This window comes from Piliocolobus tephrosceles, chromosome 2 (assembly GCF_002776525.5).
Source record: "Piliocolobus tephrosceles isolate RC106 chromosome 2, ASM277652v3, whole genome shotgun sequence".
Lineage (NCBI taxonomy): Eukaryota > Metazoa > Chordata > Mammalia > Primates > Cercopithecidae > Piliocolobus > Piliocolobus tephrosceles.
The window spans coordinates 177,239,029-177,262,372 of NC_045435.1; the positions used below are offsets into that span (position 1 = coordinate 177,239,029).

Here is a 23,344-nt window from a genome sequence, read left to right on the forward strand (position 1 = left end):
GAAGCTGGGAGGGAGGAACAGTAAAAACAATCATGTGTTTTCAATAAAATGAAGGGTTCTGTCAGAAATGAGTGGGAAATGGGCACAAAATTATGGAACTGCCCTGGGTGGCTCTGCTCTCCTGGAAATGACTGCCAGATACAGGAAGTAGAGAACAGAGGTCCACTGGGAATGGATCTCAGAAGTAGAGAGGGGCACTACTAGAGAGCAAGGGACCCTCCTCCCACCCACATCCCCCAGACTTCTCCCTCCTATGCTTGTGAACCTTTACTGGATTAACCATGAACCTAGTGGGTAAAAATATAAAGTATATCAAGACGTCACCAAGCGAGCTTATTGGAGAGGCATAGTGGAAGACTCTAAAGAGGAGAAAATCTTCCATTAAGATATGTCTTAAAAATAAGTTAAATTGGTCGGCAAAGCCTGAGTCCTATCCTCTTACCCTCCTCCCTGGACAGCATGAGCTTCGCCACTCACTCTGCCTTCTCCACCAACTACCGGTGCCTGTGCTCTGTCCAGGTGCCCAGCTACAACTCCCAGCTGGTCAGCAGCATGGCCAGCGTCTGTGCAGGCGCCGGGGCTCTGGTTCCCGGATCTCCATGTCTCACTCCACCAGCTTCTGGGGCAGCATGGGGTCCCAGGTCCTGGCCGCAGGGATGGCTGGGGGTCTGGCAGGAATGAGTGGCATCCAGAACAAGGAGACCATGCAAAGCCTGACAACCACCTGGTCTCCTACCTGGACAGAGTGAGGAGCCTGGAGACCAAGAACCAGAGGCTGGAAAGCAAAATCCAGGAGCACCTGGAGAAGAAGGGACCCCAGGTCAGAGACTGGAGCCATTACTTCAAGACCATCGAGGACCTGAGGGCTCAGATCTTCACAAATACTGTGGACAATGCACATCATTCTGCAGATTGACAATGCCTGTCTTGCTGCTGATGACTTTAGAGTCAAGTATGAGACAGAGCTGGCCACACGCCAGTCTGTGAAGAACAACATCCATGGAAACAGAATCCATGACACCAATGCCACTCGGCTGCAGCTGGAGACAGATTGAGGCTCTCAAGAAGGAGCTGTGCTTTATGAAGAAGAACCAAGAAGAGGAAGTAAAAGGCCTACAAGCCCAGACTGCTAGCTCTGGGTTGTATGTGGAGGTAGATGTCCCCAACTCTCAGGATCTCACCAAGATCATGGCAGACATCTGGGCCCAATATGGCAAGCTGGCTCTGAAGAACCAATAGGAGCTGGACAAGTACTGGTCTTAGCAGATTGAGGAGAACACCACAGGGGTCATCACACCATCCGCCCAGGTTGGAGCTGCTATGATGCTAATGGAGCTGAGACATACAGTCCAGTCCTTGGAGATCAACCTGGACTCCATGAGAAATCTGAAGGCCAGCCTGGAAAACAGCCTAAGGGAGTTGGAGGCCCATTATGCCTTGCAGATGGAGCAGCTTAACAGGATCCTGCTTCACCTGGAGTCAGAGGTGGCACAGGCCCGGGCAAAGGGACAGTGCCAGACCCAGGAGTACGAGGCCCTGCTGAACATCAGGGTCAAGCTGGAGGCTGAGACTGCCACCTACCGCCACCTGCTGGAAGACGGCAAGGACTTCAATCTTGGTGATGCCCTGGACAGCAGCAACTCCATGCAAACCATCCAAAAGACCACCATCCGCTGGATAATGGATGGCAAAGAGGTATCTGAGACCAAAGACACCAAAGTTCTGATACATTAAACCAGCAGAAGCAGGGTACCCTTTGGGGCAGGAGGCCAATAAAAAGTTCAGAGGTCAAAAAAATAAGTTAAATTATATTACTCTCAAGTCATTACAAATATAGGTAATGATTTCATTGAAGTCTAATGTTTCAATGAAGTACATCATCAATTAGGGTTATTTGGAAATAAGACATGGAAGTTGCAAAAATAGACTTCTCCTATATATTCCTCCAACTTTGCCCAATGATAATATCTCACACAACTATAGGTTATCAAAACCAGAAAACTGACCAGGCACAGTGGTGTGCCACGTATAGTCCCAGCTACTCAGGTGGCTGAGGTGGGAAGATCCCTTGAGTTCAGGAGTTCAAAGCCAGCCTGGGCAACAGAGTGACACAGTGGCTCTAAAAACAAAAATGGAAGAAAACCAGAAAACTGGTGTCATCAGTTGTGTTTAAGGAAACTGAGTCTCCTTTAAAAGTTTGTTATAAAATTATAGATCTCTAATAAATATTGAGGTGGAAAGATTCCCTGGAAGCAGCCTAGTCAGAAAGTGAAGACAGTGACATCCAGATAGGTTAATACTTCTGCCAGCACCATAACTACACTCTCTTGGCTATACATTCCAATCACTGGAAGACAGGCAAAATTGAACCACTGGCTGGGCCCACCTTAAATCAATGACATCAACCTCTGCAGACAAGGCTCAAGTATCAGTACGTTTTAAAACAATTTTGTCGCTGAAGGTTCGCTTAAATAATCAACTAGTAAGGCCAGGTGCGGTGGCTCATGCCTGTAATCCCAGCATTTTGGGAGGCCACTGCGGGCGGATCACCTGAGGTCAGGAGTTCAAGACCAGCCTAGCCAACATGGTGAAACCCCATCTCTACAAAAATACAAAAATTAGCTGGGCATGTGGTGTGTGCCTGTAATCCTAGCTACTGGGGAGGCTGACGTGGGAGAATCGCTTGAACCCGGGAGGCGGAAGTTGCAGTGAGCCGAGATCGCGCCACTGCACTCCAGTTTGGGCGACCGAGCGAGACTCCACCTTAAAAAAAGAAAAAAAAAAAAGACATCAACTGATAACAGGCGATTAACAGGAGACAAGGCATACATAACACCGGAGTAATAGCAGGAGAATCATTACCCAGTAGCTTAATGGAGTACAGAAGATTTTATATCCTTTTTTCATAGGGGAAATGGGAGATGGGAAATGTAGACATTTATTTTGAGAAGCAGCAAATGATTATTGGGAAGAATGAATGGACAGAAATTAAGTAGCAAATAATTTTCTTTTGAGTTATCTTGTGAAAAAGTCCCTCCAGGCATGGCTGCATTTCTGTCTTTCTGAAATAGGATACCAGATTTCAGTGAGGGGAAGAATGCGATTGTTTCTTCTACAAAGAGGCTTCTCTAGTCTGGGAAGGAAATTTCAGAGAGTACCTCCCTGCACTTGGGGAAAGGGCGGGCAACAAGTCAAGGTTAGGAGGACCTGCATTATGAGGCAGCTTCTAAAGCCTCTCAGTCTTTGAGGTATCGCTTTCTGAGCGTCAAAAGTAAAACGTGATGCATTACTTTCCTTCCAACCTAGATTCTAGTAGTTTAGATCAGTATCATCGTTTTTACTTCAAGGTTCAGGAAACGCTGGAAATTGCTAGCTAATATCACAGGAAAAAAACCCACGAGGTTGACTTCACCTATTCTGCCTACCCTCGGCAGGTAACCATGTATGAACTGACACTCCCAGGCATAATCAAATTACCTCTGTCAAGTCCTCGCCCTAAGACTATTTTTGGAAACTAGGGATTTTCCAGATTACTGAAAACCTTGTCGGTGTCAAAGGCCGGGCAGGAGTTTCGCAAGCGGAGCTAGGAAAGCAGCCGCCCTCGCGGTCATTCCTACGCTTCCGTCCTACTTCCCCACACTGGCAAAAACACGCCCCCCCGGGGAGCTTTCATCTGGGAACCGATACAGTCCACTGCCCTGCGTTCTGTAAAGCAGGATAAATACTGTAAAGCAGCCCTCTCCAGGTTCCTTGAGAGTCACTTTATATTACACATTCGTCCACACACGACACCAGTCACCACTTCCACCCGCCAAAGCGCACTCAGGTCGACCGCTACTTCCCTTGGTACATGCGGAACACTGGCGGCGCGGAGGTTAAAGGAAGAGGCCGGAACGCAGGGTGAAGGGGCACAGAGATGATAGCCAATGCCGCCATCTCTATTTTGGGCATAAGGGATCTTGTAAAGCTCCATTATTCGTGTGGCTAAGTATCACAAACAAGGTGGTTTCGACAGGCCTTGGCTAGACAAGGCCTCCTTAGCCACTGATGACCCCAAGGTCTGTCGCAGCACCCAACACTCTCCTCGCAGGCCGATGCCGAGGGCGGAAGCGCGGCCTGAAGGGACTAGTTGGCGCGCGGCGGGCCGGCGTGGTGACGTCAGGGCGGAAGCGCACGCGGCGTGAAGCGGCCCAGAACCCGGCGGTCACGGGAATATCCGTCGCGCCGAGAACGCTGGTTAGTCTTGTTTCGGGTTCCGGCTGCGTTGAGCTTGCGTGCAGCTCGCTAAGACTATGGCGTCCGGGCCTCACTCGACAGCTACTGCTGCCGCCGCCGCCTCGTCGGCCGCCCCAAGCGCGGGCGGCTCCAGCTCCGGGACGACGACCACGACGACGACCACGACGGGAGGGATCCTGATCGGCGATCGCCTGTACTCGGAAGTTTCACTCACCATCGACCACTCTCTGATTCCGGAGGAGAGGCTCTCGCCCACCCCATCCATGCAGGACGGGCTCGACCTGCCCAGCGAGACAGACTTACGCATCCTGGGCTGCGAGCTCATCCAGGCCGCCGGCATTCTCCTCCGGCTGCCGCAGGTCAGTGCTCTGGTCCTGGGTCGGCCGGGCGCTCCTCTCCTCCCCTCCGTCCCCTACGCCGCATCCTAGTAATACCGTGCCCCAGGAAGGGTGGGGACGGCTCCCTCAGGCTCTCCCGTTCGGGGCCCAGCCGGGGCCGGGGTGTGCTGGGGCGGGGGGCTGCGGAGGGAGGACCTGGCAGCGAGCTGTTCTCGGCGGCGGCGGGAGGGGAAAGGGAAGCGATCGGCGGCACAAAATGGCGGCGGCGCCTGGAGCGGGCCCGCCTGACCCCTGCGCTTCCGTTCTCCTCTCTTGTCTGCAGGTGGCGATGGCAACGGGGCAGGTGTTGTTTCATCGTTTTTTCTACTCCAAATCTTTCGTCAAACACAGTTTCGAGGTAAGCACAGCGGAGGCGGGTAAAAGGGATTTCTTCATCCGGAAATGGGCAGAAGTAGGGGTAGTGTTAGCAACCGGCTTTTCCAGAAAGGGAGTGGTTTAGTTTAGGCCTTTGTACCTACTTCTCCCTCGCCAGGAAGTGGAAGCCTTTAGAATGTGGTACACAATCCAGAAAATGGATCCCGAACCTAAGTGCTTTCTTAACGAGAAGTAGTTTTCAACCAAATATAGAAGTGCTGTGAGATTGAGTTTGACTCTGGAACCAAAATTAAGATGAGTGGAACAACAAAGAGTGTAGTACTAGCATAGCTGGTAGGCTTATGGCATAGAAATGTCCGCTCTAATTTTACTAAAGATTGTCCCACTTGTGTTCTAAAGTTTATTCTTCAAAGTGAATGTAATCTAACAATGGCTTTTGTGGCTCATGGATTCTTTCAGATTGTTGCTATGGCTTGTATTAATCTTGCATCAAAAATCGAAGAAGCACCTAGAAGAATAAGAGATGTGATTAATGTATTCCACCACCTACGCCAGTTAAGAGGAAAAAGGTAAGATTGGCATTATTGAACATAGCATCTCTTGCTACTGCTGTACTGTGCACCCGTCATCAAATCAAAACATCTTTCCTCTCAAGTCAATATGGATGCAAAAGAAAATGGACTTTAGGTGTTAACGTTCATATAGGAACACTGATATTTAAAATAATTTGAAAAAAGAAACATAATTAACCGGTTATCTAAAGTTTGTAGAGGCAGTTGCATTTATGGACAATCCTAACAGTGCTGTGAAGCCAGGCCTGTGGCTTAAGATTAAACAAGAAAGGGAGTACATTTGGCTCAAGTGTGAGTGTATTCTGTAAGTTATTTTTCCTCTCCCCTCTCTGGAAGACTGAAGGCTGTGGAAGTTTAAACACTGTAGTTTAAGTTAATATTGTGGCAAAGTTCTGTGTAGATTATGTTTTTCTACTCGAAGTCCCAGTTAATTCTTTATCAATTGAGGTTGGCTTTTGTTAGAGTACTTCTCAACATTGAACTACGATATATCGAATAATACCGGATCTGAAAGGACTGCAGGATGATAAAGTTTGAAGTTTGAAGTCAAAGGGATTAAACAGGTATTTTGTTTTGGTCAGATACAGTCTCAGTGAGTGGGTTAGAAAATTAACAAGATTGATTGGGTTGCATTTAGATAAGGCTCATTTATTTGATGTTGTAAGAAAATACAGAGACTGAAATAGTATCTCCTAGGTGTTGTGGTAACATAATTTTATGTGGACCTGTGTGTTCCTGTGAGGCAGTACCAAAAAGTTTGTTGCAGGACTTCCTGCATCTACAGGTGACTTTCAGTACATGCTGCAGAAGGATGTATTTGGTGTAGATTAGTTTTTGTATTCACTCTTTAAGGAATTGTAGTGACGTTAGTCAGTGTACTGAGTTTGAAAGGAAGTTATTAAAAGGATTATAAGTTGTTCTGGGGGTTGGGTATGTTGGTTAGTGCTGTTAGTATCCTATATGAGTAGTCCTTATTGGCTGAATCTGTAAGTTGGCAGTAATGGAACTATTCAGACAAGCAAATATTAAAGCAACTTTAAGATGACTAGTCTATTCTGTGAGTCTACAGACAGTTCTTTTTTTAAAAAAAATATCCTAGTCAAAAAGTCTGAAACAGTTTTCCTACATACTTTTTCTCTCCCATCTTTTCTCATTCACCTTAACTGTGTCCAGGGATAGAGTAATTTTTAAATTCTAAAACATCTTTTAGTTTGTTGATGAGTCCCTGGGAATTGGGAAGATTTCAAATTGGTCTTTGATATGGTCTGAGCTTTAATCTGTATTTAGATACTTGGCTGATTCTTCAGGATGTTTAAAGTTATGACACTAATACAAGGCTCTATCTTTAGTCAAAGGTTTCTCTTTGCTTAAAGGAAATGGTTTTCTAGTAGTATTCTTTGAACCATTGAGCCAGCTATTATGTAATCACATGATTATCTTTTGTGAAATTTTCCCGTGAGACCAAGTTTTCTTCGTTGATATCAGAATAGGTCTTAACTGTGAAAACCATGGAATTTAAAATAGTATAATCTCACCTGATCGTTGTGTCTGATGTAACTTTGTTTTTTGGGTCATTATTACAGAGAAACTGATTTTGTTTCAATCTTAGAAGTCTGATTATAGCAAAATTTAAAAGGAGTTGTTAATTGCATGGAAGCCTTTTTTTAAAGCAGGATGTAAAAGTGTTTCTATGCATATTACAAGTTTACTCAAGCACGTAACTTGTATATGTTATTAACTTCAACTCTTTTTTCCCTTGCAACCGACTATACAGCGACCAGCTACATTTACCAAAGCCTGGGTGATGTGGAGTGGTACATAGAGATGAAGCTGTCGTCATGGCAACAGTGAGTGAAGTATCGAAAATCCCCAAGGAGAAGCCAGTGCTCTGAGAATAGGTCACTGGAATCGGGGACTAACAGGTTGGCCACTGGTGAACCATTTAGAAAAACTCCTGTTTCTTGTTACAAGCTTTTGTCTTTGCTGTCCAAGTTATTAGAACTATAGCTTTGTATTTATTTTTGCACAGGTTAATGTCATTAGAAAGTACTGTCGGTATTATACATTAGTTAGGTAAAGCATACTTGATGATGCTATTTGTTTTCATCTAGTTTATTCGTAACTTTAAATTGTAGTGTGACTGTGACAGTTACAGTGGAGATACATTATTCATGTCGCCTGTAGGTCATTGGTCTCTTCAGCCTGGCTACACATTGAGAATTAGCAGAGGAGCTTTTTAAAAAGTACCAGTGCTTAGTTCCCAACCTGGATTGTTTGGCCTATTCCTCCTTCCATTTTTTGTGGTTCGATAATTATCTTTTAAGTTCACAATAAATGGTTAAATTTAGAGGGACGATTGCTTTTTCATTGTAGTTGTTTCCAAATACTTTTGAGATGCAGTGTATTAAAATTTTCAAAGACTGGTTTAACCATTCTCATTAGTAAATGTAATGTACTTTCAGTGTATCCTTAGATGATAAAAGTTGGATAGGTAAGAATTGGAAAGATATTAAGTGATGTTATTTAATCTACCAGCTTTCTACGGTATAATTCTGTGGCTCTACAAGGTGGCCTTCAGTTTGTTTAAATACCTATAAAGAATGTTTCTACTTTTAAGTAGGCATTACAGATTTTTTGTATATTGCTTGGCAGTATGCCTCTTTGTAAACTACCTATCTCTTACAGTCTCTTGAGAACCTGGTTCCAAAATTTCTCAGTCTTTGTAACACATAAATGAAACTAACTATGTTTGGACTTTGTAATTTTTGTTGTTGTTGAGTTATATGTCAATTACATAATCATGCTAAAGGAAAATAGCTTCTCTAACAAACCATATAATAAACTTCTAATGACCAAAGACCAGGATTTTCTAAAACTGAAAATAATTCTTGTATAAATCAGAAAAATCGGACAATAGAAACCTAAAGCAGAAATTGAGTTTGTGTGTTGATAATGAAAATTATTTCTGAGTTTTCTTTGAATAGATGAAGACTTCTTTTTTAAAGAGATTTTAAAATGCCACCTCCCCAGACTTTATTGGCAAGGAAAGTTTACCTGATTAGGGAGGAAAAAATTCTAGCAGACCTTAATTTAATGTGTTTGTTGCAACAGAAAGTACTAATTTGTAATTTGAAACTTTGTTTACTGCTGGTTTATGGAGATACATTTTTTAAAATTTATGATACAAAGTAACCTCTACCCGGTAGTTGTAAATTACAGGTGCACCCTTGATTTGTGAGGTAGAACCAATTCTGAACAAAATAAAGGTGTCTGGTTTTAGGTTATATACCCACAAAGTTAACTTTGAAAATTGCAGGTAATAGCAGGATTAAGCAAGAAGTTAAGTGTATATTGAATTATAGTAAATAATGGGTTTAGTTTTCTTAAATCTGTTTTGATGTCATTGGGAATTTGACACAAAAACAGAATATGGCATGTAAGTCTGATTTGGGACTAAATAGTAGCTATAATTCAAACAAATATTTAGCTTCTTTAGTGTAATTGCAAGAACAAATGAATTATATCACCATTTGAAGGCAGCTCTTAAAGCAGGTTAAGAGGTATCATTTTTATTAACAAATAGAGAAAAATGAGACAACTATATTTTCATAAAATTACATTTTATTAGGGATTTTGATGATACCGTCTTCTGTCTGGATTGCAAGGGGTTAAGAGTTAAAATAGTATGCAGCTGTAACACTGGAGCTATTTTATCTCTTAATGCCAGTTAAGGAGAGCCATTAGATACCACCATAAGTTAAAAAGAGTCTGAGGTTGGTTTAATTTTTTTCCAAATTTCCTATGATGATAAAACCTGATCATAAACCTTAAGATCTTTGGAATATGTTTATGTGTATGTATGTATATGTATATGTGTGTGTATATATATATAGACAGAGAGAGAGAGAGAGGTTGCTTTCATGAGAATTAAGTTTGACTTATTTTCCAAAGAGCAATTTGTAGCCTACTGTCCTGATAAAATGGATTCATCATTACACGTTAATATTAGAAAGCAGCTCAATGAGGCCAGCTGGTGGCCTCATTCCTCATAGGTGTGAGGAATGGGTCTGAGTGAAGGCCATTTTAAGTAACAGATGTCTTTTATCTTGTCAGCTCTGCCAATTTTTGTTTAGTAAGCATTCCACTTTCTGTAATAATTTTAAATGGAGGAAAGTAAGGAAAACGTGTGATAACTGACTTTTTACTCTGATGTTACCATAGGGGTAATGAAGTTCATTGCAGGTTGTTTTCTAACCTTCAGTGCATGTATCAAAGTAGATTTTTGTTTTAAAAATACGAGATATTTTTCTGGATCCCCTAGAGCAAAGACTCTTAAGTCTTTTGGCTGAAAATGAAATGAGTATGGACAAAAATGTTGAAGTATTCTACTTTTACCATATAATCAGTGTCTTGATACAATTGTAGTTTTTGTTGGTTGGATCTAAGAATGTGTTGGACTTGGGCAAATTTCAGACATGACCAACAACAGAAAACAAAAACCCAATTCCTTAACCTTTCCTGACTAAAATTTCTCGGGAAGAAACCAGTTCCGAATTGTAAGACATAAATAAGATCGTCTTTTATTGTAAGATTTTAAACTATGTAATAAAACGTATGGGGATAACATCAGTTGAATGTACTACTTTTAAAGCATTAAACCACTGACATAAGCCTTCTGTATTATAGAAACTTCTCAGTTACCAAAATTTAGTCTGGTACAGAGCCCTTGAATATGTTCTGGTTCCCTCACTATAGCCGTTCATTCTCTTCTGTATTAATACTAAAGCATATTGCCTAATAACTACAACCCTGATCAAATTTTGGCCTGGATCTCATGGGTCACGTGGAGTTTTAAATATGATTTTTAATTTATTTGGGTAATTGACCTGAATCTATAGTTTTCAGATTACTTTTTTAAACAGGTAGGCTCTTAACAACAAATTGTTAAAAACATACTACCCCATTGGAGGGGAATCTGGATTAACTACCCGTACTGTTCCCCCCCAGCTTTTGAAAAATTTTGGCCATAAACCAGCCAAGAGTTATTATTTTATAGAATGACTGAAAAATCAGTATGGTCTTTGAGGACTTTATCGTACTGTAAATCTTAGGAGCACGTTAGTTTTTTTTTTTTTTTTTTTTTTTAAGCCAATCAAATAGCAGTGGGGGGATTGTATACCAACTTTAGTGACACTGATGTTAGTAAGTTCTGATAACCCACTACCATCGGACCAGCCTGGAGCACATTACTTTGGCCAGTGGAAAGTCTCTTGGAGAGACTTTGAGGTTTGTGATAAGAAATCATGCTATCACTAAAGTTAAATATATATATATATATATATATGTACTCCTAGAATATAAGCAGAATGGAAAAGTTGGCAAGGATGAATTTGAGCATTAGAGTGAATTTTTTTCATTACAGAATTGTTAGTTCCTTTAGGAACTTAGTCTCGTAGATGTATATATTTAATTAGCATAACTTGGACAGCACAAGATTAATGCTTTAACTTGTTTGCAGGAGTTTAAAAAGCTGGTTTCTGTTGCCAATAGTTGGTTGGAAGGGAAAATGGAGATGCCACAAATAAAATTTTTTGGATGTGCAAAACAGTTTTGATTTTATTTCTTACAAACTATAGGACTCCAAGCCCCCTGATCCTTGATCAGAACTACATTAACACCAAAAATCAAGTTATCAAAGCAGAGAGGAGGGTGCTAAAGGAGTTGGGATTTTGTGTTCATGTCAAGCATCCTCATAAGGTGAGTTGTAGAGTACAGAAATTGGGTTCGTAAGTATTAGGACTTTTCTAAAAATTATATTTTATATGAATTTATGTTTCTATCTGAGCATTAACCTTGGTTTTAAAAAGCATTCCTTTAAAGATTCAGGCTTCATCGAAAAACATTCTTTTGGATGTTGAGATTTATCAGTAAAGTGACAGTCAAAAATGTAGGTTCAAATCTTAAATCTTAATTGTGTGTTCATAGAGAAGTTATTTTTGTTTCTGTGGTTAAAGTCCCAGTTTTTCCACCTAGAAAACAGAGATGTAAAGTTCCTCATTCCAAGGAATAAATGTGTAGCTACAAAAGTGTCTAGCACACTTACTGTCATAGTAGAATGTTCTAAGTGTGTTGGCTGCTCACTGTTAGCATTATCGGAAATTTGTTTCTCCCAACATCTCTTAGCTTTCGTTATCAATATAAGCAGTAGAGTGAGTTACCCAGGTCAGGACTACCTGGGCTAGAAATGTATCTTGGGAAATTAGGTGAAATAATCTAGCACAGTGCCCATCACATAGTAAAGTGCCAATGAAAAGTACTCTTTTGGCCGGGCGCGGTGGCTCAAGCCTGTAATCCCAGCACTTTGGGAGGCCGATCACGAGGTCAGGAGATCGAGACCATCCTGGCTAACCCGGTGAAACCCCGTCTCTACTAAAAAATACAAAAATTTAGCCGGGCGCGGTGGCAGGCGCCTGTAGTCCCAGCTACTCGGGAGGCTGAGGCAGGAGAATGGCGTAAACCCGGGAGGCGGAGCTTGCAGTGAGTTGAGAGCTGGCCATTGCACTCCAGCCCGGGCGACAGAGCGAGACTCCATCTAAAAAAAAAAAAAAAAAAGTACTCTTTTAATTGCCTTTTTTTCCTGTATAATTCTGAAATGTACTTCTAAACAGAATTTATGTAAAATCTAGACATACAACGGTTCACATTAGAATCTTAACGTACATTTAAATTGGTCTGTATTATCGATGCAGAATTATAACTTGAATCTAACATTTTCAATTACTTTTTTCATTGAACTCTACTCGGAAAGAACTACCAGTATACTAAATTGAGTTTTTTTCCCTTGTCCTTCAGATCATTGTTATGTATTTACAAGTCTTAGAATGTGAACGTAATCAAACCCTGGTTCAAACTGCCTGGTAAGTCACTTTTTTAGATTTCTTTCCTAGCCAGGAAAACAGAAGCAGAAATAAAGTAAGTTTCATTTTCCCTTTCCAAAATAATGAGATAAGTTTGTTTGGGGCTTTTTGTTGTTTTTGTTTTTGTTTTTTTAACCAAAAGGTAAATAATGCTTATTTCTGCTTCCTGTTTTCTTGGCTTGACTAATTACTTTTAATGGAGAACTCAATTTAACTTTGTTCTTTTTTCTACTCTTTAATTAAAGGGTAGTCCATGATGGTAAGTCATAGAACTCTGCCCTCTGCACTTCAGCCCATGACCTCAGGATGGCCTGATTGGCTACCCTGCTCTCCAGCCAATCCAGTGCAAGCTCTCATCCGAGATTCACTGAAGTGGTCCATATCCATCTGGCAGCATCTTCTAGTTCTGTCGGGGTGTCAAAAGGATTTGTATATTTGCTTCTAGAAGTAACTACTTGACATGCCTATGTATTTAATGTATACTTGTAACTATCAAAATGAATAGTTCATTTTTGATAGATTTGTTGTCCAGCCATTATGAATTAAATGGTTTCTTATTAGGAATTTGACTAAATTTTTATTTTTAGTGTGTATAGCATGAATTCTACCAAAGGAGACTACAAACTTGCAGCTTAAAATGGGCACCAGTTCCCACACTGGCTTAATTTATATAACTGCTTGGCTGTATTGCGGTAATAATATTAGAAGCAAGAAGCACTTCATTTTTAAAAGAGATGTTACTATTATATTGCTTAAATGCTTTAGCACTTGGACTTTTTGAGATGCAGTTGTGTGATTTGGAGTGCTGGCTTATTTAAAGGTCAAGCCAAGGAGTTTGTGGATCAGCCACAACTACTGTTTCCTAAGACTATTGATGTGAAGGACTTAGTGAAGTAATTTTTATATTTTGGACTTCCCAGCAAGATGTCCTTTTAATGACTGCCATGCTTCTTTTGGACTCAGTAAATATTTGTAATGTTAGAAAAGTCTCATTACTTTTATAAAATGCATGACATTTTAAGTATGTGTTGCATAAAATGGATTATAGCAGTTCTCATGGTTTAGGATTTTTAAGAAATAGTCCATTTAATTTCAGCTTAACCTTTTAAATGACCTGTAAAATTTCTTTAATAGTTTAGGAATGTTGTGGGGAGGGTTCATTAATAAAAGTTCAGCAATTTTTTAACTGAAGTAGTTTATCTCTTTTACCTAGTCACAAAAAAGGTATGTAAACAAGGCCATTATATGTGTTTATTGCTCTTTACTTCCCTATGTAGATTTTCTAAATATCTTAATTTTCTTAATATAAGTTTAACTTGTTACCTACTGAAAATGCCTTTTTACCCCTGTTAACGGTATTTTGAGCTTTTGAAAAGAACTTGGTTGACACTGCTTTTATTGTGGATAAAGGAGAGATGGTCAGTAATTAATGGCTTGAAGTATTATTGGAGTGGTTTATCATTTCTGAAACTAATCATGTCAGAATTGACTTTGAAAGCATTGCTTTTTACAGAAATATATTAACTTTAGGAGTAATTTCTAGTTGGATTGTAATACGAAATAATTTAAAAGAGCTTCGCTCATATATAGGTAAATTGCAAATGGTCCTACTATTAAATTCTTACTGCTTACTGATTTTTTTGAGTTAAGAGTTGTTATATGCTAGAATATGAGGATGTGAATATAAATAAGAGAAGAAAAAAGAATAAAGTAGATTGAGTCTCCAATTTTATGTAAGCTTCAGAAGAACTGGTTTGTTTACATACAAGCTTATAGTTGAAATATTTTTCAGGAATTACATGAATGACAGTCTTCGAACCAATGTTTTTGTTCGATTTCAACCAGAGACTATAGCATGTGCTTGCATCTACCTTGCAGCTAGAGCACTTCAGGTAGGTGTATATTTCCCATTTTGTTCTGTAGGATAAATCACACAAATTTTCAGTGGTTCCAATACAGATTTAGCAAAAATTTAATCTAAACCATTCTGTTCTTATGGTTTAGATTCCATTGCCAACTCGTCCCCATTGGTTTCTTCTTTTTGGTACTACGGAAGAGGAAATCCAGGAAATCTGCATAGAAACGCTTAGGCTTTATACCAGAAAAAAGGTATTCTCTATTTACTCATTTGTGCCAAGGTGCTAAGAGTCTAAGCTACTGTAAGGGAGAAATACTAACTTTCTTTTTTCCCCAACAGCCAAACTATGAATTACTGGAAAAAGAAGTAGAAAAAAGAAAAGTAGCCTTACAAGAAGCCAAATTAAAAGCAAAGGGATTGAATCCTGATGGAACTCCAGCCCTTTCAACCCTCGGTGGATTTTCTCCAGCCTCCAAGCCATGTAAGATGTATTTAGAATTAAAACGACTTGGGGACACTGAAAATGTGTCTCTATTAGAGAGCTTTTACATTTGAAAGTTGCATAGAGAAAAATGATGTTAAGAAACTGCTACTATGTTCTCTTATGGCAGTCAACTAAAGACTGATATTTGGAAGCCGAAGCATGGTACTTTGAGTTACATTTAGAAACAACTTTTTGGCCCTCTGTTAAATCCAGTAGTTAACATGCTGTTATGTCTTTTAAAAGCATCGCCAAGAGAAGTAAAAGCTGAAGAGAAATCACCAATCTCCATTAATGTGAAGACAGTAAAAAAAGAACCTGAGGATAGACAACAGGCTTCCAAAAGCCCTTACAATGGGTGAGTATACTTGGGCTGGAAAACTGGCTTGAGGAATCTTTTATGTGTTTACTTTTTAACACACTAAGTTTGTAACTAATATGTCATGATTTTTTGAAGTGTAAGAAAAGACAGCAAGAGAAGTAGAAATAGCAGAAGTGCAAGTCGATCAAGGTCACGAACACGATCACGTTCTAGATCACATACTCCAAGAAGACAGTAAGTAAATGTTTTCTTAGGGAAGCAGTCTTATTTGGAGTTTTTAAAGGTTAATGCTTTTTCTTTAAAAATTGAACATAGATTATTTTCAAAGTTAGGTTGGAATTAGGCTTTTAATATGAGGTAAATTACGAGAAATGAGTTTGGAGATGTTCTGGACATACAGTATCTACATTCTGTTATATTTTCTCCCATGTTTTTTGGAGAAGTGTAGGAGCTACCCACAAAGTGCTTGAGGGCCATAGTATTGTTTTTAATGTGAAAACTCCTTTTTAAAAAAATTTCAGTTAGAAAATGTATTTCATTAACCCCTTATTAATAACCAATAATCAAATTAACCAGTCAATAAATCTTTCCTAGTTAGGCTTGTAAGTAGATTGTTAGCTCCTCGTGGCTCTTCAATGTCTTTTGAACATGTGGGAGATATTTAATAAAAAGTGTAGCTCTAGGACACTAAAAATTGCTAATTACTCCCCTTGGAATATAGACATAAGAACATTTGCTTAAGATTTAATTTGTTATGTATAGGCTTGGGCATATAGCAGTGATGGGTGGGGAGGTTTTGAAAAGTTCTGGTTTGTCATTTATGTAGCTGGTAGTTTTGTTTTGAACCTGTTATGAGCAACCACCAGAGTAATCTGTTCGCCATAGAAACTGAACCTAAACTTCACATTTTTATTATCTAAGCTATAATAATAGGCGGAGTCGATCTGGAACATACAGCTCGAGATCAAGAAGCAGGTCCCGCAGTCACAGTGAAAGCCCTCGAAGACATCATAATCATGGTTCTCCTCACCTTAAGGCCAAGCATACCAGAGATGATTTAAAAAGTTCAAACAGACACGGTCATAAAAGGAAAAAATCTCGTTCTCGATCTCAGAGCAAGTCTCGGGATCACTCAGATGCAGCCAAGAAACACAGGCATGAAAGGGGACATCATAGAGACAGGCGTGAACGATCTCGCTCCTTTGAGAGGTCCCATAAAAGCAAGCACCATGGTGGCAGTCGCTCAGGACATGGCAGGCACAGGCGCTGATTTTCTCTTCCTTTGAGCCAGCATCAGTTCTTGGTTTTGCCTATCTACAGTGTGATGTATGGACTCAATCAAAACATTAAACGCAAACTGATTAGGATTTGATTTCTTGAAACCCTCTAGGTCTCTAGAACACTGAGGACATTTTCTTTTGAAAAGAACTATGTTAATTTTTTTGCACATTAAAATGCCCTAGCAGTATCTAATTAAAAACCATGGTCAGGTTCAATTGTACTTTATTATAGTTGTGTATTGTTTATTGCTATAAGAACTGGAGCGTGAATTCTGTAAAAATGTATCTTATTTTTATACAGATAAAATTGCAGACACTGTTCTATTTAAGTGGTTATTTGTTTAAATGATGGTGAATACTTTCTTAACACTGGTTTGTCTGCATGTGTAAAGATTTTTACAAGGAAATAAAATACAAATCTTGTTTTTTCTAAACTGCTTCAAATATCTTATTTAAATAAATTATTAAAAAGCAAAATTTTAATAGCAAAATGACTGCTGGTTTTCTGACGAACTTACTCTTTCTTCCATTAGATGGTAGTATGAGATTATTAAAATACAATTCTTAACTGCATTGTGAGCTATTGTAAGTCTTCACTGTATATATAGAAAAAGTGGGAGTCACCCAACAATGTAACATTAAATATTATATTGTAGCACTAAACCAAAAAACCTGATTTGCATAAGGTAATTTTAAGTCAGATTTAAGTACTATTTCTGAAATGAGGTGCTGTAGTGAATGAACCAAAACTTACTAACTACTGAGCTTTAACAGTTCTGTATAATTTAGGCATTTAATGTTAATGACTTTTATGTAGGCTAGGAGAAAAGGCGAGGCCCCTGAACTTGAGTCATTGATAGAATACAAGCTGATCACAAAGAAGTGAAGTTTTGATGAAGAAGCCGGAATTTCTATCCAAATGAATGTTTTCAAGTTACTCACGTTTGGTATTTTTTTCAAGATTTTGGAAATCAGATTACAGATCTTAAAAGTCAAAAATGTTGCATTACTTTATAATCACACTAAGGGTCTCCATTACATTTATTTTACCTACTTTAATTGTCCACTAGACTTGGGTACAAGTGATTTGTTGCTGTTTCAAGAAATAAAATACACCCACAAAGAGGAAGATGTATTTTACTGCTAAGGAATTTTTAAAAATAAAGTTACAGCTTCTGAAGAGGATTCCAAAGTCTTAAAATGTGTTCACCAATGGCAGGTGGTGGAGGTTGGGAAAAATAGCTTCTCAAGGCAACTCCTTTGAAGGAGATGAGATTCATTAGGATATAAAAGTGTTGGGAGTGCTACTTAAATCAGTTATAGTTCTAACTATAAAGACTAACCGGAAACTAACAAGACCCAGTGTAAATTAGCCACTTCATGCTTGAAAGAGGGTAGATAGACTGTTCTTTCTGCATGATTTGTAATACACATTGCTGAATTATAAATTGATATTTCTGAAAAGCTAACTGCTTCTAAATGCTAAGCAGTTTGTTTCCTTTACAAGACATTGAAAAAAGGCAGAGGCAAATGTCAGCAAAGGCCCTGTTAGCAAATTAATCTTGAATTTTTTTTAACTTTTTTTTTTTTTAGAGACGAGGTCTTGCTACGTTGCCCAGGTCGGTCACGAACTCTTGGCCTCAAGTGATCCCCCCACCTCAGCCTCCCAAGTATTAAATTCTTAATAGTGTTGAAATTACTTATGTGCTTTATCTTTGCTGGGAAATAGGAGTGCTGTGGGTGAGGGTTGTTTGTGAAGATGGGGAGTTGTGGAGGATACACCTGCATGTGGAATGAGGTTTGTATGTTAATGGTGTTTTTAGAGGTGGCTTTGTGAGCTAGGCGAAGATTTTTTTCAGGGTCTTGATTTTTGTCTTATTGTCTGTTACTGAATCTATTTTCTAAGTTGTCAAAGGATGTTAACTTCATGCTGCTCTATGGCTATTTTAGAGCTTTCTCTAAAAGTAATACTCATTTTCAAACTTACTTTGAGAAACAAAATTGTGGAATACCCATAATACCTGTTTATCAGCTCCAAAAATAATGATTAGCAAAACTTACTTAATCTGTATCCCACCAATTCACCACTCCACCCTTACTATTGGGAAGAAAATCCCATACAAGGAAAGTTTGTTCCCAAGTGTTTCAATCCACAAGATTGAGGATTTTTAAAACATCACCATAGAGCTTTATTGTAAGAGTTAAAAGTAATGCCATACTATCCCTGTCAGTATCCAGAAAGCCCTCATCTCTGATTTGTTTTAACTGGTTTGTTGAAAGTCCAAATATGTTGCATTGGCTTTAACCACAGGCTTCTCCGTATTTCTTACTTGAAATGGGGTCATGTCCTGAAGAATTTTTCACCTTCTGGGTTTGTTCATTGTAACTCTGTGCTGTCACTGAACACATTTTTCTGTCCACTGTGTGGTAAACTGGTAGATCTTGAGGCTTGAACAGATTCAGGTTTCATTTTTTTATTTGTCTGGAATTCAGAAGCCTGGATACCCAGATTGTTATTTTGGAACTGAAAACTAGGTTGCTGCCTCATCCACCAGGTATTTTACTGGTTTCTCAGTTGTTATCCATTGGTGCTTGTACTTCACTGGCTTTTGTATGTTTTCCCTCTGTCCTCTGTCTCATGTTTTGGTTGGCCCATTACAGCAATGAAAATGTTATTTGTCCTAATGATCCTGATACTTTTTTCCTTAAATGACCCACGAATTAAATCCTTTTTTTTTTTTTTTCTTTTTGAGATGGAGTCTCACTCTGTCGCCCAGGCTGGAGTGCAGTAAGTGGCATGATCTCGGCTCACTGCAAGCTCCACCTCCTGGGTTCACGCCATTCTCCTGCCTCAGCCTCTCGGGTAGCTGGGACTACAGGCTCCCTGCGCCACACCCGGCTACTTTTTTTGTATTTTTAGTAGAGACGGGGTTTCACTGTGTTAGCCAGGATGGTCTCGATCTCCTGACCTTGTGATCCACCCGTCTCCGCCTCCCAAAGTGCTGAGATTACAGGCGTGAGCCACCGCGCCCAGCAAAATCCTGATTCTTAATACAAGTCCTTTCATGTTATGGAACATTACATTTGTCCTTTGCAGTTGGTATCTTTAAAGACTGGTGAAATTCTTAACCATGTTCACATTTTAAAACAAAGTGAACATAAAAATGACTAATTCTTTCTTAGAACTGAAGTTCTAAGTTTTGCTTTAATTGCTTTTAAGTATTGCCTCTTAGAACCCCGTTATTAACACCACAGTCTGCATCAAAAGCTTACTTAAAACACTCAGTTTTCAGGAAAGTTTTCAAAAAATAATTTTTTAACAATCATAAGTTTGAAAATTTACATACCAGATTTTTAAAAATGAAGTTAAAAGCATGAACATACTGAGGGTCTTATGCATGGGCATATTGAAGGGGTCGGAGAGACAGAATGTGCATGAGGTTTGATAAGGGGAACATCACTTCCCTATGTGAAAACTGGAAGGGAGCAGCGTTCATTGTGTGGGGCTTGAGCCCCTCATCCCTTTCACTCTAAGGCTGGAAGCCACAGCCTGGTGTTCTAACCATTTGAACACTTCCATTTGTTCAAAGGTTGGCTTTGTAATCATTTGAACATTTCCATCTATTACATGGAAGGAACTTGGACTTCCTTGTCAGCTCTGCATTTTAAATCATTCCTCCACGGTGACTTGACAAGTTATTCTACTTCTTGTCTACTGGCCCTTACAACATTTTGTGTAGTATATGTGTTGGGCAAATAGGATTTATTTTTACCACTGCAACCCAAACTTCATATTGGAAAGCACTCAAATATTCAGAAAAGTTTGAATTCTACCACTCATAAACACAGTTCAAAAGACAGCTGTTTGAGAATGCTCCTTCACTAATACTAATACAGTATCTTCAATAATGTGTGTATCTTATAGAAAATCTTGAACAGTGCAAGATTTTATAATTAAGGCATGAAAAACTGCTTGGGCTCTTTGATTCCAGGTGTCCTCTTCTCACTTCTGCTTTTGCCATCTATGTTCAATATACTTCTAACCCAGTTCTAAGTACAGAGAAAATTCCTACCCTGCCTGCTTTTATAGCTCATCAAATTTCCGTTTCAGCTATCACTTTTCTGGTATGTGTAGTCTAATTTCTGTCTGTCATGCCCTTGCCACAGTCCTTTCTTTGAACAGTAGATAAAATGATCTATTTAAAGTGTTAATCACATTGCTTTAATATATAAAGCTTCCAGTGGTTTCCCATACCACTGTAAAATACCCCTTGCCGGCCTCTCCCATCGACCTCGCTTTTTCTATTCCTTGTATATGCACATCTCTTCCTGCGCCTTTATTGCCATCCTCATGTGGGGATGTTTCTGTCTCAGAGATAGTGTTTATTTAGGTCCCACTCTGCAGTCCTCTCCAGAGGGGCTGCTTTCACCACCCCTTCTAAAATAAGCCTCTCTAAACACCCGTATCACGTTCTATCCCTTAACCAGCACTAATATTTTTACAATGCTTACCACTAACTGAAATTACTTTATCATTTAATGTCTTCCTCATTAGAATGTAAGCTTGTAAGAGAGTGGCAGGGATGTAGTTTATTCATTATTGTATGTCCCTCACCTAATCCTATGAGTGGCCCATATTAGGGCATGTAATAAATATTACTTGAGGAATGGATGAATTTAACATACTACCAATCCTCTGAGTGACTCTTTTTAAAGCCATCATCATCATTCACACTTTCTTGTCTTTCATTTGGGCGTGTCCAATCACCCTTCCATGAACATCTGTACCTTTTACAAAGAGAGGACTAGGTTCCTGGAGTTCATAGATGTAAACAACAGCCTAGGGGTAGCAAACTGGTGGGCCCTGAGCCAAATCCTGGCTTGCACATGTATTTTGTTTGGGTTGTACAGTGTTTGTTATAAATGAGCTGGCTGCTAATATTTTTTAATTGGAAATATTTACATTAAAAACCTAGACCTGTAGCTGCTCTTAAAAAATAAAAATATAGCCAGGCACTGTGGCTTATGCCTGTAATCCTAGCACTTTGGGAGACTGAGGTGGGCAGATCACTTGAGGTCAGGAGTTCGAAACTAGCCTGGCCAACATGGTGAAATCTCATCTCTACTAAAAGTACCAAAAAATTAGCTGGGCATGGTGGTGGGTGTCTGTAATCCCAGCTACTTGGGAGGCTGAGGCAGGAGAATTGCTTGAACCCAGAAGGCGGAGGTTGTAGTGAGCCAAGATCATGCCACTGCACTCCAGTCTGGGTGACAGAGCAAGACTCTGTCAGGAAAAAAAAGGCCAGGCGTGGTGGCACATGCCTGTAATCCCAGGAGGCAGAGGTTGCATAGAGCGGAGATGGTGCCATCACACTCCAGCTTGGGCTACAGAGCGAGACTATCTCAAAAGAAAAAAAGAAAAAAAAAGAAAACAACCACAAAAAACATGAGTTCCACAATACTCCAGGCCATAGTTAACTAGCATCCAGTAGCCCTCTGGGTGAGGCTGCATGCGGCAGTGCATGATGATTCCCTCCACCCCTGTTCATTGTGTAACACTGAAGCCAGGTGTCAGTTGGCAGGTATCAGTGTGCTGATGGTATTTTCTTGAATTCTGCCCTTTTGCTCAGTGATGTTACCTACCTGGCTCTTGACACCTGATATCTCACGGAATATTCCAAGACAATGTGAATCACCAAATCTGTGAATGTGGCATTGTTTGACTAGGCTCTTGGGTCAGTTAAATCAGATTGTTTTCCATGCCCCAAATCACTAGTGAACCACCATATAGCTAAACCTTTTCAAACGAATTTCTCACTTAAGCGACTTTTACTCTGCTGGAGCACTTAACAGAGCACATGACGCATCCTATCTTCGTACAGAGGGCATGGCACATGGTAAATCTCACTGTGAGGCTCAGTTTTCTACCCTCAATTACAAAACTTAATTTCTTGCCCAAAATGATTTCCTGCCCCAGATGTGTTATTTTCATGGACCTTTCCAAACCAAATTTTATTCATTTAACAAGAATTAATACAATATAGACCAACAATGCACAAATAAAGCCACATTTAAATTGATTAGCCAGGCTCTCAGCCCCTAGCTGACTTCTTTTACACATGCAGTTGAAATCAAGAGTCTCAGATAAAGTTCCAACTTATTTGAGAACAGTCAAATTGCAAATGTCAAGTGTCTACTTGCATATAATCTGATGAGGGCTATAATGATAGGTTTCTACCTAGAGAAATAAGGGTAGGTAAAGTCTCAATGTTTAGATACATGGCACATACCTGCATGTAATTAATATTCAATTGGAGACAAGACAATGTTTTAAAAAGCCAAATGACATCCAAAATAATCCTCAGTATATTTTAGAGCCAAGCAACAGTACAATGAGTGCCAACTTTAAAGAAGAAAGATGGACCAATGTGGCCTAGAAGGTCCTGGAAAATTTTTAGAGGACATGGAATGTGAGCTGCACTTTGAAGGGGAAGATTTTAAAGGACAAAGAGGAAGCCTGGCATAGTGGTGCACCTGTAGACCCAACTACTTGGGAGGCTGATGCAGGAGGATCACTTGAGCCCAGGAATTCGAGACTGTAGTATGCTATGATTGCACCACTGCATTCCAACTTGGGCAACAGCAGCAAGAACCTGTTTCAGGGTTTAAAAAAAAAAAGAGAGCGACAAAGGGGAAGAGGCCCAAGAGATGGTGTTCAATGCTGACATCCTCTATTAGCTGTGTAATCTTATACATGTTACTTAACCACTCTAAACGTCCGTGTTCCCATCTGTAATGAGTTAGTAATTAAGCCTAGGTTAAAGGAAATAATGTATAGAATGCACTTAACACAGTGTTAGGTGTGTAAATGTCCAATAAACGTTATCATTATTAGCATCTTTACAGTTGAGGATGCCAGACTAAAGTGTCTTTTAGACCAGAGCGCCATTGTTTTAAAAGCAGGT

At 39.7% G+C, this 23,344-nt stretch overlaps 1 protein-coding gene and 1 pseudogene across 3 annotated transcripts; both read left to right on the top strand.

The window, feature by feature from the left end:
- The first annotated feature begins 459 nt into the window (after positions 1 to 459).
- On the top strand, positions 460 to 1,734 carry LOC111550113 (annotated as a pseudogene).
- Positions 1,735 to 2,878: 1,144 nt separating this feature from the next.
- CCNL1 (cyclin L1) lies at positions 2,879 to 16,870 on the top strand. 3 transcript variants are annotated; one of them, XM_023223339.2, is made up of 11 exons: positions 2,879 to 4,595; positions 4,897 to 4,971; positions 5,409 to 5,518; positions 11,158 to 11,278; positions 12,374 to 12,438; positions 14,231 to 14,330; positions 14,443 to 14,547; positions 14,636 to 14,777; positions 15,024 to 15,135; positions 15,235 to 15,333; positions 16,021 to 16,870. In XM_023223339.2, exons 1-11 carry the CDS (start codon positions 4,293 to 4,295, stop codon positions 16,367 to 16,369), a joined length of 1,581 nt encoding a protein of 526 aa, XP_023079107.1. In that variant the 5' UTR covers positions 2,879 to 4,292; the 3' UTR covers positions 16,370 to 16,870. The 3 variants fall into 3 exon arrangements, 2 of the variants coding, with proteins under 2 accessions (XP_023079107.1, XP_023079108.1); XR_002733920.3 differs by lacking the exons at positions 14,636 to 14,777; positions 15,024 to 15,135; positions 15,235 to 15,333; positions 16,021 to 16,870 and adding an exon at positions 12,684 to 12,697; XM_023223340.2 differs by lacking the exons at positions 15,024 to 15,135; positions 15,235 to 15,333; positions 16,021 to 16,870 and having other exon boundaries at positions 14,443 to 14,546; positions 14,634 to 14,776.
- The last annotated feature ends 6,474 nt before the right edge of the window (positions 16,871 to 23,344 follow it).

Coding starts and splice junctions, on each gene's coding strand:
- CCNL1 (XM_023223339.2), top strand. CDS start 4,293: ATGGCGTCCGGGCCTCACTCGACAGCTACTGCTGCCGCCGCCGCCTCG. Junction 5,519..11,157: donor CGCCAGTTAAGAGGAAAAAG/GTAAGATTGGCA, acceptor TACAAACTATAG/GACTCCAAGCCCCCTGATCC. Junction 14,331..14,442: donor TTGCAGCTAGAGCACTTCAG/GTAGGTGTATAT, acceptor CTTATGGTTTAG/ATTCCATTGCCAACTCGTCC.